The 16,037-nt window shown below is 38.3% G+C and overlaps 1 protein-coding gene across 1 annotated transcript; it reads left to right on the top strand.

The window, feature by feature from the left end:
• Nucleotides 1–1,333: 1,333 nt before the first annotated feature.
• CFAP96 (cilia and flagella associated protein 96) lies at nt 1,334–11,469 on the top strand. Its single transcript, XM_076337605.1, has 7 exons — nt 1,334–1,430; nt 2,490–2,709; nt 5,593–5,730; nt 5,819–5,894; nt 7,120–7,299; nt 9,281–9,453; nt 11,286–11,469. The coding sequence occupies exons 1-7, from the start codon at nt 1,334–1,336 to the stop codon at nt 11,332–11,334; spliced, it is 933 nt and encodes a 310-aa protein (XP_076193720.1). The 3' UTR covers nt 11,335–11,469.
• The last annotated feature ends 4,568 nt before the right edge of the window (nt 11,470–16,037 follow it).

Genomic DNA, 16,037 nt, shown 5'->3' with positions numbered 1-16,037 from the left:
GCACACTGTCCATCCTGTGTGCTGAGCATAAGCAAAATGTGGCTAGCCCTTCCATCGTACACAGTGTTCCAGCATATTATTTTTTATAATAAAATATATAAAATCTATATTATTATATAGATTTCCACTGCTGTGCTGCTGCTGCTTTTCTACTCTGCACCTGCCTGCCAGATACAGCTAATGTGTGATATTAATCTCTCAGAGTTTGCTGCTGCCTGAGTTATTTTCACTCCTATCTCCCATCTTGCCTTTGCCCCCATAGTTAATACCAACATGGGACTTGATCTACATTGTCTTTAATCTGTATTCCACCCTAATGTCTTAACTTCCCTGCTCTCTTTTGAGCTGTATGGACACACATACTTCAGCTATTTGTTTGCATATCCTTGATTTTTTGGATAAATCTTATATTTCATGACTTTCAAGAAATAGCTTTCCTAACATATTAACCAATTTCTTCTACGTTAATTTCCATTCCTGGTGAATTTACCATATATTGTTATCTTCCTCCTCAAGGCAGTTCTTCCTCTGGCTGATTCTGATTCCCATCTCTACTAGTTTTCACTCTGGGAATCAGATCCCTGGTAATCCTAGTGCTACGCCCGCTCTCTGTTCAAGCCCTTGAGTTCCTTACACTTGTTGACTAGGCATTTTCCTTAGTTCTGTCAGGCTCCAATGAGGGTCGTGAGGAGGAAAAACTGACATTTACTGTAAATCATTTGCATTAAAACCAAGAAGAAATTGGATATATTTACCATGACCAGGTCCTGGATTAGTTAGAGGGCTTCCAAAATTCCACTTTTATGTTTTACCCCAGATCTGTTCATACACTGACCTTCTATACCATTATTAGAAAGTGACTGAAAACCATTGCTAGAGATAACCCATAAGATGGAGAAGGAGGCTGCTCGGCGTGTTTTATTACTAGCTGTTAATGCCAACAAAACCTCTCATCTTAGTACTCTGAAGATACCTGTTACAAATTTTGACCCAAACTATGTAAACTCAGTAAGTAAGAGTTGCACCAGTTGTATTACAAATGCATTTGATCTTCTCTCTCCGCTCATGTTTTGAATTTAACAGAGGAGATATAATGATGTCTAAATCCCAGATAGTCCATTTGTCCTATAAGCACCAAAGCTGTCAATCATATTGTAGATAACTTTCTTCAGATGACATTTATTGCTAATATTTTTAACCAAAACCTCTTGCATTTTACTGAAATAAACTTTTTGTTTACAGGTGTGGACTGCTTATAGACTTTTGCAGTAGAACAAATAAACAAGGATACTTCAACCCTTTTAGTGCAGTGCACTGTCACACAGATCCAGCCATGCCTGCGGAAGGGAAAAGTGATATGGACAGGATTGGCCTCTTCAGTGAAATGGGTTATGTTACCATTGGAGATAAATATGTATCACATTATATGCGTAAGTACATTTAATTTTAATCACTATTTAGTGATAGGGACCACCTCTAGTATCCATCTACTTTCAGAATCACTATTTTCTAATGTTTGGGGTTTTTTTTTGTTAGAGGGAACTGCTTTTTCACGCATATTCTTTGCTCAGGTCTGTATTATTAAGAGAAAGGCTTGATATGTTGGAACAAATATATTGAAGAAAGGAAAAATCCGGTAAAACTGAAAAATATGGATGTATAATAGACTGATAAAATCTTTTCGTGTATACATTTCTTTTTAATATTAATTATCTGCAAGTTACCAGTAGTTTCCTGCTTTTGTGAAAAACAGTAGTGTTTTTTGTGTGCTCTTTCAGCAGGTTTTATGATATTGACAGTTACATTGTCATTATTTTTAAATGTTTTTTTCTGTTCTGATCTGACTCATGTGCGTGAGATTCTCCATCCTGTCTTTTTAAAGAATATTCTCCTTTTCTTGTTGTTTAATGGGAATACTCATTGAGAAAGGTAATTTTTGTAATTAGTAAGGTTACAGAGGTTAACCCTCAGTAGCTGCTTTGAAATAATCATGCAGAAAAATCCTGGCTTCTCAATACAGACATTTTTGCTGTGGTGTTGTGTCAGTGATGAACATGTCCACCAGAACCTTGGCTGATATACTTCTACCACACTGAGCTGCCGGGGATTCAAAACCCAACTGAAGGCATTTAAGCTATTCTACCTGGTCTGTAATCAGTGGGAGAGAGAGATGCTCCTCTGAAGTATTACTCATAGTATATAAATAGGCATCAGCTCTAGCTCTGAACTGTACCCTGGAGTACAGGGTACAGTACTCTCTCTACATTGCCTGTAAAGCAAGTGCAGGGGTTAGAAAACTAAAACTAGGTGCTGTGAATACCTTCTCATAGCGTTGTCTTTCAGACACAACCATTTACATGCATGATTTAGAAGTTAAATGCTCTGTAGTACATTCTTTGAGCCACCCAGATCCAGACCTTAGTTTTTTAATGTAGGCTAAGAGAAGCACTAACATCGAACAGTTATTTACAGTGCTTACTTTTTTAAAGGCCCTTTTAACGAAGCTGCGAGCAAGAACAGACAGATGTTACCTGGGGGGACCAAAACATTGTCAGCTCTGCAGGCAGGTTATTTTGAGCCTCAGTTTGTGAGGATTTTCGATGGTGAAGCCTACTCAAACCCTGTTCAGCTAAGGAGACGCTATAGATTGGCAGAATCAAAGAAAAATTTGGGCAAAGCTTTCCTTCCCAGTAATGGAGACAAATTGCCGTAAGTGTTGTGAAAATATTTTAAATTGAACTTTTTTCTTTTCTGTATGCTAAAGATGATTTTCACAGATTATTTCTTACAAAACCTGTAATGAGAATACAATATTGTTGTTTTATACAATGTAGTGTTAGCCAGTACTGAGCAAAGAATTTTGAGCAGCCACACAGGGAAGGCTGAACACAGGTAGAAATCAGGTCGTGATGCTTGCTCTTAACTGCTTTTTTTGCTGTAAACAGTTTTCTTACCCTTTAGCTTTTTATTTTCGATGAAAATGAAGATGGCCATGGGGAAAAGGGTGTGGATAATTAACAAATGAATATTTCATTTTAATTTAGGAGGAAATCTGTTGGAACTTGTCAGATACAATATCTTCTACCTCCTATTTCTGAGCATCCCAAAATAAAGATGGCATATATATTGCATAAACAGTAGGAAAAGGGGCCGTTATCCAGGTGCAACTTTTTTCTCTCAGCGAATCCATATCCATTATCTTTCTGCTAGAAAAAATACCAATTATCCGATAGGATCGTCAGATGATGTTACAGAGCTAAGGAATATATGCAGAATATTAAAATAAATGCATCTTTGCTATTTGCACAACATTAATTGCATGACAAAATGACACCAATGCTATTGGTGTCATGTAACTATTATTATTCACGTGCAAAAAACAGAGCCTGGTTCCTCATTTATAACTATACAATCTTGTATTGTTCTTGTTGCTGCAGTAATAGACAGGAGGATTCAGTCTGTGTACAGGCCCTAGTTCTTACAGTCTCATGGTTATATGAGACTGTATGACTATATAGTCGTATCTTTCTGCAGCTTTGCTTTTGGAAAGTTTGGAGAGTAACCTCTTGTTTGTTTTATATATATATATTTTAGGATGCAAGGATTAGCTATGTTCTGTTGTATGTTACAGCAACATCTTAGCTTTTAACAGGAATGTAAGACATGGTGTGTAGGCTTTCTGTTGGATATATGTTTGCAATTTCTGATGGGACAGACAACGTGTGAGCCCTGTGTTCAAAACTTTCCTTCAACTACAACTTGACTTCATAGCAACCAAATTATTTATAAGGGTTTAACTGTTAGAAACACCTAGGCACTGATTTCAAATCTATGTCAGTCAATGAGAGTCCTGTTCACTTACTTTCTGGGTTCTGAGTCCCACAGTGGGAGTCTTGCTTACAACAAAGACCTGCTAATGTGCCCTCTTCCATGTACTGTCTCCACAAATGCGCTTGTTGCCTGTGGGTGCAGCGGCTCATGCTCTTACTCTTGTTGTAAGACTTTTGAATTCTTCTAGACATGAAGTTTAGGACAGGTTCTTTATTGTCTTTATCGTCCCCTAAATCAGTACTGGCAGAGTAGTACAAAGCAGAGGCTGGGAAAGTGGCTAGGTTGTCTTTTAGTGGAATCCTGAAGCAATTATGGAGAGCTATTATACATTTCTTATATCCAAAACTGACTCCCATCCTAACTAAGGAACTAGTGCGGAGCTCTGTTGCTGTTCATTGAGTTGTTATTCTTGGCTGCCTGAATGATAAGCAGCTCTTGGGAATCTTTCCTTTACATTGGAGCCACATGTATTGTTGGCTGCAAAGGGAAGGGTTGCAAAGATGTCATATTCTGAAGATGTGACTGAAGCCTGGGCCTTTCTTTTCTTCATATGTCTGTTCTCTGTTATTTTGTTACTGGCATATAAAAAGCCTACGCACAGAAGTGACATTTAAAGAATATGAAATAAAGCACTTAAGAGCTAGGAAACACCAAGATAAAGGTTGTCTGTGCACTGTCAGTTTGCCCACTTTTTTCTATATATGGATTTATGAAGTCCCTAAATAAAGGGAGGGTAATGAACAGGCAGGTTAGCGTTCTGTGCAAAGATGACAAATGTTATCTTGGCATCCTAATCTTGTCAGTATTCATTAATGGCCCTTTTAAGTAGGAACTCATTGAGACACTTTACTCTCTCCCCACAATAATTGCAGACAGTACAGGCAAAGCAGATTACCTTGGCTATCTGGAGTAGTTGACAGATCTCATACAGTAGCCCCTCTTTATTTTTTGGTGTTCTGTTTTGGGTTTTTGGTGTGTGGGGACAGAGGGTTGGTTGGTTGGGGTTTTTTTTGACCACTGTAGCTGCAGCTTAGTGGACCAAATTGCCATTCAGCTATTTCATTAGTTTGTCTCGGTCCTTTTCTCCTTTAGTGGCTGTACGATCATGTACTTTGAGAGCATGTCATACACTTGTCAGCACATACTGATTTTCAAGGTGGTCTTTAAAAAACAGTCTTTGTGAATTCCCGCAGCTTTGTAGGCAGAGGTATTTCTCTTAAATGAGCTGTGCCTCCTTTTACTTTCCTTCTGTGCAAGACAGAAAGTTAGCTAGACCTAACATCTCCCAGAAAAAAACCCTTTCAGAGAGGTGCCCCATGTTGCCTGCCACTTCATTATCATACCAACACTAACTTACTGTTCTCTGTAAACTTGCGTGAAAGACTGTCCTCTTGTCATCAAGCATCAAGTCTGTTTAACCTGTTTAACCTATTCCTCTGGGTCTCTCTTTGTGAATCTGTCGCTACCAGTGTTACCTTGTTGGCGCAAAATTAAAAGAACCTCTAATAAGCATATTTATATTATTAAGATACCTTAAAACTTCATCTCTGCCGCCACCTTGTTTCTTTTTTGTCCATAACACTGTGCACGGAATTGCTGTAGTAGTAGATCCATGGACAGTGGATCTGATCTGGTTTTATAATTAACTCGAGATGTATATATTGTTTGGGTTTTCTACTTACTGTCATTTTAGCACACTAGATATGGAAAGCCTGAAATACTTGCAAAACATTAATTAGTGTGTTCATTTGCTATTTTTAGATGTGGACTTGGCAGCTATTATGGAACCATAGGAGGTTCGTATGCATACTTCAGTCCACAACTGAAAGCCAAAGAAAGATACATTCCTCCTGGAAAGAATTTTTATACTAATCCAGGAAAGAAAGGAACTGGATATGGGTAACTTCACAATATTGCTTCTTGCAGAGTATTTTATTAAATGTTTATTGAGTTTTGAACACCTAAGTAACTGATTTTGTTTTTACAGTTATGCAAACCTTACCATAGGTGAACAATATCCGCATGAACCTGACAGGTATGAAGAAGAAAGAATAAATGCAAAGGTAAAAATATTTGTCTTTATTATGTATTAGTGTTATGATTATTTATTACAATGTACATGAACTTTTTGTTCCCTGTGGTGTCTCCTTTAGCTTGAAATCACTAATGTTTACTTACAAAGTGGAGGAAGGAAAACAAATTAATGACTATCCTGTATAAAAGAGATTTTGGTATTGTTCATTTACTATTTTTTCTTTGAGACATCTGGCAGCATCCCACACAAGTTCTACCATTCAGGATTTGACCTTATTTTTTTATTTGGAGACCTTAAGCCATAATGCAATAACGATCAAACAATGCCATTAGCAAGAACAATAATACTTCTATGTTGTTGTCACAAGAATGGGACCTCATTATCCTAGATGCTATATAAAAAAACCCTGTTCCTTTTTTCATATAAGTTCATAAATCTAAGAAAACTCGTAGATTTGCTTGCACTGATTTTAGTTATCCTGTATATTTTCATCATATGTAGTGAAAAATGGCAGCAGGAGGACATTTTTTGGTCTAGGGTAAGAACAAGGTTAGAAGAAACAATTCAGCTACCTGCAGTTGAGACAAATTCAGAGTCAAAACTAAGCATCCAGTGCAGAAAATGAGAAGAACAGAGAAAAGAGGGAGGCGGGATTGTTTCCACTGGATAGAAAAAAAGGAATTTGCTCTGAGACATTAGCATGAATTACCAGGTGATACTGTATTACTAATGGTACATTTTATGCTTGTCTTTTAATTGTTTGTAACGTTTTAACCTATTTTATTTTAAAATGGAATCTGGGAAGAATAGTCAACATTTCCTATGGTACAAAGAACCAATTCCTAGAGAAGCTCAGCTTAGTAAGGTGCTCAGAATCTGGGAAACGTAGTGGCCAGGGTTCACAAGTGTGAGCAGCTGGGATACATGCAGGCAGAATTTCCAAGCATGTATGTATGCATGTGCGCCCAAGATACAGGTGTACAATACTGTTAGACGCATCTTAAATGCACAGTGCTTTTCCTGACATTTTCCTACCATACTTTCATAGTGATTGTCATGCTTCCTGGTCACTGAATCTATGTTCCATTTTACATGGTGGCTATATAAAATACCTCGATCATCATCAAACAAGAGCAAAGAAAGTTAGAGCGAACATTCTCCAAGACTAAATTTAAATGCTTTCCATTTTTCTCTTAGAATAACATACAGTAAAAATCCTCAAGATTGTTTCTTTCAAAGTATTTCTTTTTCAGAAAGCGCAAGAGGAACATAAGCGGTTGGTTAAAGGAGGGCCTTTCAAGTTAAATCTATATCCCCAGGAGTATTTTGACATGAATCCCTATTTCAATGACAAACCTTTGCCACCTGTGAAGAAACCACCTCCAGAGAAGCCAATTGCACCACCTTTCAAACCAAGTTCTCCTGCTAAAAAGGTTAGTTTGTCTTATAGCTACTGGAGACAAAAATTATTCAGATATTTCCTGTTAAAAACTTTGCTTACAGTACATAAGATAGAAATAAATGTTTGGTTTTGCTATTGATTTCTTACTTTTCTTACAAAAGATATTATTCCATTTACTTTGTTTTCAGTGTACAAAGAAATTAAATCTTGTTTGACCCAACAACTGCTAACCAGTTTCGAGTAACCTAAAAAGTGTTTCTCTTTAAAATCTGTATAGTGCTGTTAACATACAGTTAGTTAATTGACTGCGTATGCCACGAAAAGATACAAAACAGAAGGTTATGCAATAAATGACAGTAAGACTAGATTACTGGAGCAAAATGAAATGCTGTCCTATTTTGGACTCTGTCAGTCACTCATATAATTTTTGAACCTGCTAATTACTCTCAGCCTATATAGACAAACATCTAAAAGATAATTCCTAGAAGTGTCATGGTAATGGATAGCTGGAAGGAGCAGAAAAACTCAGGTTAGTCCCTCTGCTCAGGGAAAGGCTGCAGAATAAACTCAGGAGTTATCTGTTGCTTGCCCATCAGCAGACAGAAATTTGGAATCCACTTTAGAATTTGCCAACTCTTCAGTAGTTAGGAGAAAAGGAGGAAAAGGATGGGAATAAATCTATGTGGAACGGCTTAGAGGGCATAAGAAATAGAGCCTGGAATTAGTATGAAGGATATATAGGAATATAGTTCATTGGTTCCAGTTGCTTAGTGTCATTATTTCTTAAAATCAAAATGGATATTTTTCCATTCCATGAAGCATTCCATCTTGATTTTTTTTTTAGATGAGATACTAAATTTATGCCATTCACCTTAGGCTAAACCTTAATTTCACTTTGAAAGGGGTTTAAGATGCATAGTATCTCTCTCTTAAATGACTCACCTAATACAGTAACAATCCTTAATCTGTCACTTTTCAGCTCTTCATTTTGGAGTTCCATTGTCAGTCATTTAATACTGTGCTCTGCTAACCACTAATTTCCTACTATTATGTCCTCCACCCTTATTTGACTGAGATTGATTCATCTGAGGAAGATGATGATAGTAAGGAAAATGTAACTATTCAGAAAGAGACAGCAAAAATGCTTACACACGAATAGTTGTGTTGGGCGTTTGGCCTCATATATGAGGCAGATGAGATCTTTCAGAATGGAAATCTGTTCAGAAAAGTTAGCTGCTAGAAAGTCAGCACCTCGTCTGGCTGACAATGCTGGTGATCCTGCTCCAGGCTCCCCATCCTTCACACCGTATATGCTTTCCCCTTATATTTGAATTGTGTGTAGTTCCCAAGCTACTGCACACTTTCCCTCTCTGCTATATAAATTATTATGGGAAAAATTGCTTTATTGTTGATTGAATTGCTTACTGCTGCACTTTTCAGGAATGCAGCCTCAGCAGACTGTGGGGTTTAGCTGTACTAGGGGATTGCAAAGAATTAATCAGGTCTCTGCATCTTTTTTAACTAAAATTTGCCACTCTCGTAGTACTAGTGGATGTAACGTTTCAGGAAAAGCCAATGCTGTATTCAATCCTGTATGTCAGAAAGCATATTGATAATAATGCCCAAGCCCTGCTGTACATAACAATCCCTACACCAGTACTGGACATGGAGGTGTACTAGTAAACTAATAGTGACATAGGAATTCCCTTTTTTCTCTGCAACATAGCTCATTTTAGTGAGTTATGTTTTTACTTTTTCTGTCACATTTTTAAGATCCTTTCCTCAAAATCCAGATTTATGAAAGAACATTTAAAACTAAGAATTCATCAAAATAATGACTAAAATTTTCCTTAAAGTTTCCATTGCAAATTTAAGGAATATTTGTTTTTTGTTTTTTATATAATATGATGCAGTCTGCTATTCAGTATTCTTACTTACTTTTGCATGAAAAATATTTTAATTAACTCAATTATATTGTAGATTGGCACTTCGAGAAGTTCTTTTCTTTTCAGTCAGGGGGCATGAAAGGAGGCACATTTGATCCTTACCCAAGCCATTCCGCTGACCCTTATGTAATTAAAAAATCTAAGGCTGTCACAACTAATAAAGAACGACAGATTTTTCATCCTCCTCCTGGACCAAAAAGCAGACCTGTTACAAGCATAATAACTTTAAATGTCACAAGGTAAGCTCCTTTAATTTGAGTTCATGTTTCATGTATGCTGTCTACCAAAAGTCATTAGCACAGCTGTTTATTACTGTCTAAAATAATTGAATAAATGAAGGAACGAATTATTAACGGAAGGATAGGAAATGTATAAGGAACTTGGCTTTCAAGATTTATTCCTACTCTCTCCTGTAAATTCAGGTTACTTTATAAGGCTATACGTATCATAGAGACCTTCAAAATCATGCTATACTGATGTCACTGAAAAATTATTATTTTTTATTATTTTCTGACTTGATAAATGTAAAAAGACCAGGAACGTTCTTGTTAAAAACAAAATCTGGTTTTGTTTTCCCTTATGTTTATGGAATAAAATTGGCTCCCTCTGCTGGCAAACAAAATATTAGGTAGTCTAAGCCTGTGAAGCTTTTGAAACAATGGCACTCAAAGTGGATTCCTAACTATAAACATGTCACTGTGCACTGTTAGAAGAGATTTATAGTACACAGTGTATAGGTAGATAAGCACATAATTCTTTACTTTTTTATCTTACTAACCTATAACCCTTATATTTAAACAAATTTATTTTCTGGTTTTGGCTCTGTTGTAGTTCAAGCAGAAAATCAAGACTGTATTCTTTAGAGTTATTTAGAGAAATCACTTTCAAATACAGACTTCTAAGATTGCATGTAGAACAGTTAAGCATATTATTTTGCATACTCCATGAGTAACATGAAATATTTTAGAAACGATTAAAATTTGAACTCTTAGATGAATCTGCTTCACATTTGTGATTTGTCTTTTACATATCATATGTGAAGTCTGAGAAATACACCTCTCTTATTCACCCATTGCTGTTCTATTTACTTCATTTCACCACGTATTGGCATTTGCATAATCACTTTTTAAGTTGCAGGGATACTTTGAAGTTTTTATTTACACTGACAAGGCAGAACCAGAAGCTACATATTACTCCACATTGCTTTTCATTACTAATGGAAAGTAAGAAAGAACTGAAAGTAACTTTTTGGTACCCCAAAAAGCATGGTAACTACCAACACTGATGTAAGAAAGTACAACTTTCCATGTATGCACTGGTGTTTGTTAGTAAACTAGTAAAAGGGGAAAAGAATGGTATATTGGTCTGAGTAGCCTTCTTACAGTGTAATTGTTTGTATTACTGTTTTATCAACGGAATAAAAATTCCATTCCCAAATGAAATGTTTTTATCGGGGCAAAAAACCTAACTGTATGTGAAGAAGGTTTCAAAATTGAAAGGGAGGAACTGGTTGTGAAGTATCACTATGTGCTCACAGATATGGTGGACTCATAAAAAATATTTGTAAAGAGAAAAATTTCACATGTCCAACAGAAATTCCACAGAGAGAAATTAAAACTAGTATTTCAAATTCTCCACTGCTATTTCCCTCCTAAGAATTTTAAAGAATGTATTTATTCTTGGTTCATTATTCCTAGGTTTAATAGAATGAGAATTGTGAACTGCATTTATTATAAATATGAAGCTCATAGCTCATAGATTTTAAGAAATGTGGGAAGACATTTTTCAAATCATCTGCTTCCCCACTGAATTACAGTTCTTTATGTACTTTCCAATGGAAAGCTTATCTTCTGATATTTGGACCATAATCCTATAATTGGATTTGCTAATGTAGATTCTTGCTCTCACACAGAGCTCTGTTGAAATAAATTTGACTTCACGAGGATTCAAGTCATTAAATCTAATTACAGGACTGGGTGTACCACAGTTTTTCATTTTTACAAAAACTCTTGTAATTTGTACAGTGATATTCTACAAAAATCTAATAAGTTTCTCTTCATTTACATTTCAGATCATTAAATATAAAGAACTACAAGACTGCACAGCTTACATCTTACTAGATACAAAAGGTGAAATGAAGGGTACACTTTTTAGACTCTGTAAACTGTTAACAAAGCAAATAAAATGTGAAAAGTGGAATTCAAGTATATGGCAATCCAATCTATTATATTATTAAGAATGCAATTTTTTGTTTCTAAATATAAAGCTATAATAAATAATTTAAGATCATTTATTTATTAAATCCAAGGTTGTATTTTTATGTAATTTTTCATCTTATTGCTTAACTGGACTTCTGAAATGTACTTTTAGAAAACATACTTGCTAATGAGTAATTTGGGTTGCAAATTGACTATATATTGCAGTGGCAGAAAGTGCATATATTTTAAAGTGAGTATCAACGTATGTATTAACCAAGTTAGTCACACGTGGCCCACAGTGAAACTAAGGTCATTGTTTCCCTTTAGTAGAATTACAACTTGTACTTTATTTCAACTACAATTTTGTGTAAGAACTTGTCCTGGTTTCAGCAGGGATAGAGTTAATTTCCTTCCTAGTAGCTGGTACAGTGCTGTGTTTTGGATTTAGGATGAGAACAAAGTTGATAACACACCGATGTTTTAGTTGTTGCTAAGTAGTGCTTACACTAGTCAAGGACTTTTCAGCTTCCCATGCTCTACTGACTGAGAAGGCTGGAGGTGCACAAGAAGCTGGGAGGGGGCACAGCCAGGACAGCTGACCCCAACTGGCCAAAGGGACATTCCATACCATGTGACGTCATGCTCAGTATATAAAGCTGGGGGAAGAAGAAGGAAGGGGGGACGTTTGGAGTGATGGCGTTTGTCTTCCCAAGTAACCGTTACGCGTGATGGAGCCCTGCTTTCCTGGAGATGGCTGAACATCTGCCTGCCGATGGGAAGGAGTGAATGAATTCCTTGTTCTGCTTTGCTTGCATGCGTGGTTTTTGCTTTACCTATTAAACTGTCTTTATCTCAACCCACGAGTTTTTCTCACTTTTGCCCTTCTGATTCTCTCCCCCATCCCACCGGGAGGGGAGTGAGTGAGCAGCTGCGTGGTGCTCAGTTGCCTTCGACTCGAGTTCACACTGGAGTTCCAGCCTGTCCAGTACAGCAGCACAGAAACAGCAGCGATGCCCTGGCCATCTGCCAGCCCAGGCACATTGCCATTGCTGTTATCAAATGACTAGTGTAAACACTACCTAGCAACAACTAAAACATCGGTGCGTTATCAACATTGTTCTCATCCTAAATCCAAAACACAGCACTGTACCAGCTACTAGGAAGGAAATTAACTCCATCCCTGCTGAAACCAGGACAGTATCCACCCCTTATTCTATACCATCTACGTCATGCTCAAGTCCCATATTTTCCAGTGCAACCTCATTAACCAACCACCCCGCTTTCCATCCTTTGATATAACACACAGATATCATTCCCTTAGTCTATGGACCACCCTTGTGGAATGTCTGTAAAATGTCCAGAAATGTCCATGAAATATCCATTGAGTTCATTTAGTCCGTGACCTTGGGCTCCATCTGTGATGGTGGTCACCCAGGACAGGAGAGGTGGTGTGTTGCGTGGAGTTACTGGGTACCAAAGCCAGCTCAGGTCAGGTCACTGCTGTACGTGCACTGCTTCTTGTAAGGCTTGTCCTCCACTCGTTCGGGTGGTTCCTGCTACAGTAATTTCTGTAACATGCAACTCAAATCATGGGTTACAACAATTTAAAGGTATTTCCATTACAAGCTCCACCCCTGGTCCCTTTGGGCCAGGTTATAGGGTTTAACATTGCAATGAACTCCTCCCCTTGCTCCTAGCCTGGCTAGCAACAAGGGGTTTCTGCTATAGTAATTCCTATAACATGCAACTCAAATCATGGGTTACAACAATTTAAAGGTGTTTCCATTACAATCTCCACCCCTGGTCCCTTCAGATCAAACCATAGGGTTTAACATTGCCATGAACTCCTCCCCTTGCCCCTGCTCCGGCTTGGACTTATCCACAGACTGCAGTCCTTTAGGGTTGTACCTGCTCCAAGTGGAGCCTTATCTATGAGCCACAGTCTCTCCAGGGGTACACCTGCTGCGGCATAGACTTATCCACAGTCACTTTGAGATGCACCTGTTCCAGCATGGCCTTCTCCATGGGCCACAATGTCTTCAGAGATATACCTGCTCCAGCGTGGCCCTACTCACAGCCACAGTCCCTTCCGAAGTAAACCTGCTGTAGCACAAACGTAACCGTGGCCACAGACGCTTCGAGATGTACCTGCTCTGCATGGGCTTATCCGCGGCCACAGACGCTTTGGGGTGTCCTGCTCCCACATGGACTCATCCACAGGTCACAGTGCCTTCGACTCGAGTTCACACTGGAGTTCCAGCCTGTCCAGTACGGCAGCACAGAAACAGCAGCGATGCCCTGGCCATCTGCCAGCCCAGGCACATTGCCATTGCTGTTATCAAAATGTTCCCAGGCACAGTAGAATATGATGATAAGCAGCACAGCAAGCAGCAAAAGCAAAAAGCAGCCACTAACGAGCATTAGACTCTAATATACAGTAAGGCAAGCAAGCCCCATGTCAAGCACAGGAGCCTGCCAATTAATAGCTAAACAGCTATAACAAGTATAAATTCGATCTAGCACATTCCAATCAAACCTGTCATTATCTTGAACCCTTCGAGCCCCACGTTGGGCGCCAAAAAGGACTGTCGTGGTTTAATCTCAGTTGGCAACTAAGCACCACGCAGCCGCTCGCTCACTCCCCCCCGGTGGGATGGGGGAGAGAATCGGAAGGGCAAAAGTGAGAAAAACTCGTGGGTTGAGATAAAGACAGTTTAATAGGTAAAGCAAAAGCCGCGCATGCAAGCAAAGCAGAACAAGGAATTCATTCACTACTTCCCATCGGCAGGCAGGTGTTCAGCCATCCCCAGGAAAGCAGGGCTCCATCACGCGTAACGGTTACTTGGGAAGACAAACGCCATCACTCCAAACGTCCCCCCCTTCCTTCTTCTTCCCCCAGCTTTATATACTGAGCATGACGTCACATGGTATGGAATATCCCTTTGGCCAGTTGGGGTCAGCTGTCCTGGCTGTGCCCCCTCCCAGCTTCTTGTGCACCTCCAGCCTTCTCAGTCGGTAGAGAACAAGAAGCTGAAAAGTCCTTGACTAGTGTAAGCACTACTTAGCAACAACTGAAAGATTGGTGTGTTTTCAACTTTGTTCTCATCCTAAATCCAAAACACAGCACTGTACCAGCTACTAGGAAGGAAATTAACTCTATCCCTGCCGAAACCAGGACAGAACTGTCTTAAAAATACATAATTTTTAGTTTTGATGACCACCTCAAAATGACCAATATCAAGCATTGTTCAAAACCAGACCACAAGCAGGCTGTTATGAAGGGAGGAGTCATCTCTATTTACCAGCATCTATTTACTGCTCTTCCTCAATTTCCTGACAACCGTAAGTGCTGCCATATTCTCCAGCAGCAGCTTAATTTCACTTTGTGTACATGGAAGGTTCCTAACAAATCTGATCCATCTTTCAAACTAGCTGCTTCTCAGATGGGACTGTGATCCTAAATGTACACCTTACCTCCATCTTAATAATTTTTGTCAGGTTTTTATAAGTGGTCCAAGAAATTTGTGCATGTAAGTCAAAGCTAATTTATTCTAAAAATTAAAAAAATACTCAGCATATATTTATCCAAATTATTACATGAAGACAAAATTTCTTTATTCATTTCTATTCAAGATTTATCGTACCACTGTAGAATATTCATGAAATGGTGTCCTTACTGCTGTTCACAGGATAATAGTTTTTTAAAGAAATTGCAGACTGGATCTCACATTTCCTGGCATCAATGAAAATAAAAATAAAAGCAAGAATTGTTGGTGAGGTCTTCCAGCATGTGTTGAAGCATAAAAACCCTTACCTTGAGATCTTGAGATTTTGCGCACCTTCAGCCTTCTCAGTCGTTAGAGCATGGGAAGCTGAAAGGTCCTTGACTCGTGTAAGCACTACTTAGCAACAACTAAAATGTCAGTGTGTTATCAACATTATTCTCATCCTAAATCCATAACACAGCACTGTACCAGCTACTAGGAAGGAAATTAACTCTATCCCAGCCGAAACCAGGACAACAGAGTATCGGGAGCATTTGCCATGTTACTCGCTTGTGAAGTCTGCAGACACAGCATTCCTAGGTAGATTGAACTGTACTGTACTTCCTCCTAACTGGTGTTCTGATGTAGTACAGCTGATGAGGACTGCTCTGAAGTTTTTCTTTATGTCCTTCTGTCTCTTCTCTTTTTGCAATCCTTCCTCTTCTATTTTCTTCTGTATTTCAATAATCTTTTCATTCACTAACAAGGTGGAAATACTGAAAGCTGATTAAAATGCATGGAGTTTAATTTAAAAAGAAATAATAAATCCAGCTTGTTTGAGAGGATATTAGTGTATGTGCACTAGCCTCGTGTGGTCATCATGGAAGCCAATAACTTCACCTGATGAGTCCCCACCAGAAAATGTGTGGTCCCAAGGAGCTGACACCCAATTCTACCTAGGGCCTCAGTATGCTGTTTTAACACATATGATAATTGTGTCCCTTGGCGTCTTGGCAGTACCTTTGACTGTGATGGTGGAATTTAGAACTTTCTTAAATTTCATTACCCAGTTATCTAAGGTAAGGAGGACTTCAGACATTACTTACGTTGTTTTCATAATAACAGCTTCCCTACATCCTT

Source organism: Aptenodytes patagonicus, chromosome 4, assembly GCF_965638725.1.
Source record: "Aptenodytes patagonicus chromosome 4, bAptPat1.pri.cur, whole genome shotgun sequence".
NCBI classification, from domain to species: Eukaryota; Metazoa; Chordata; class Aves; order Sphenisciformes; family Spheniscidae; genus Aptenodytes; species Aptenodytes patagonicus.
The sequence above is the reverse complement of the archived record's forward strand: the minus strand, read 5'-3'. Positions and strand labels throughout refer to the sequence as shown.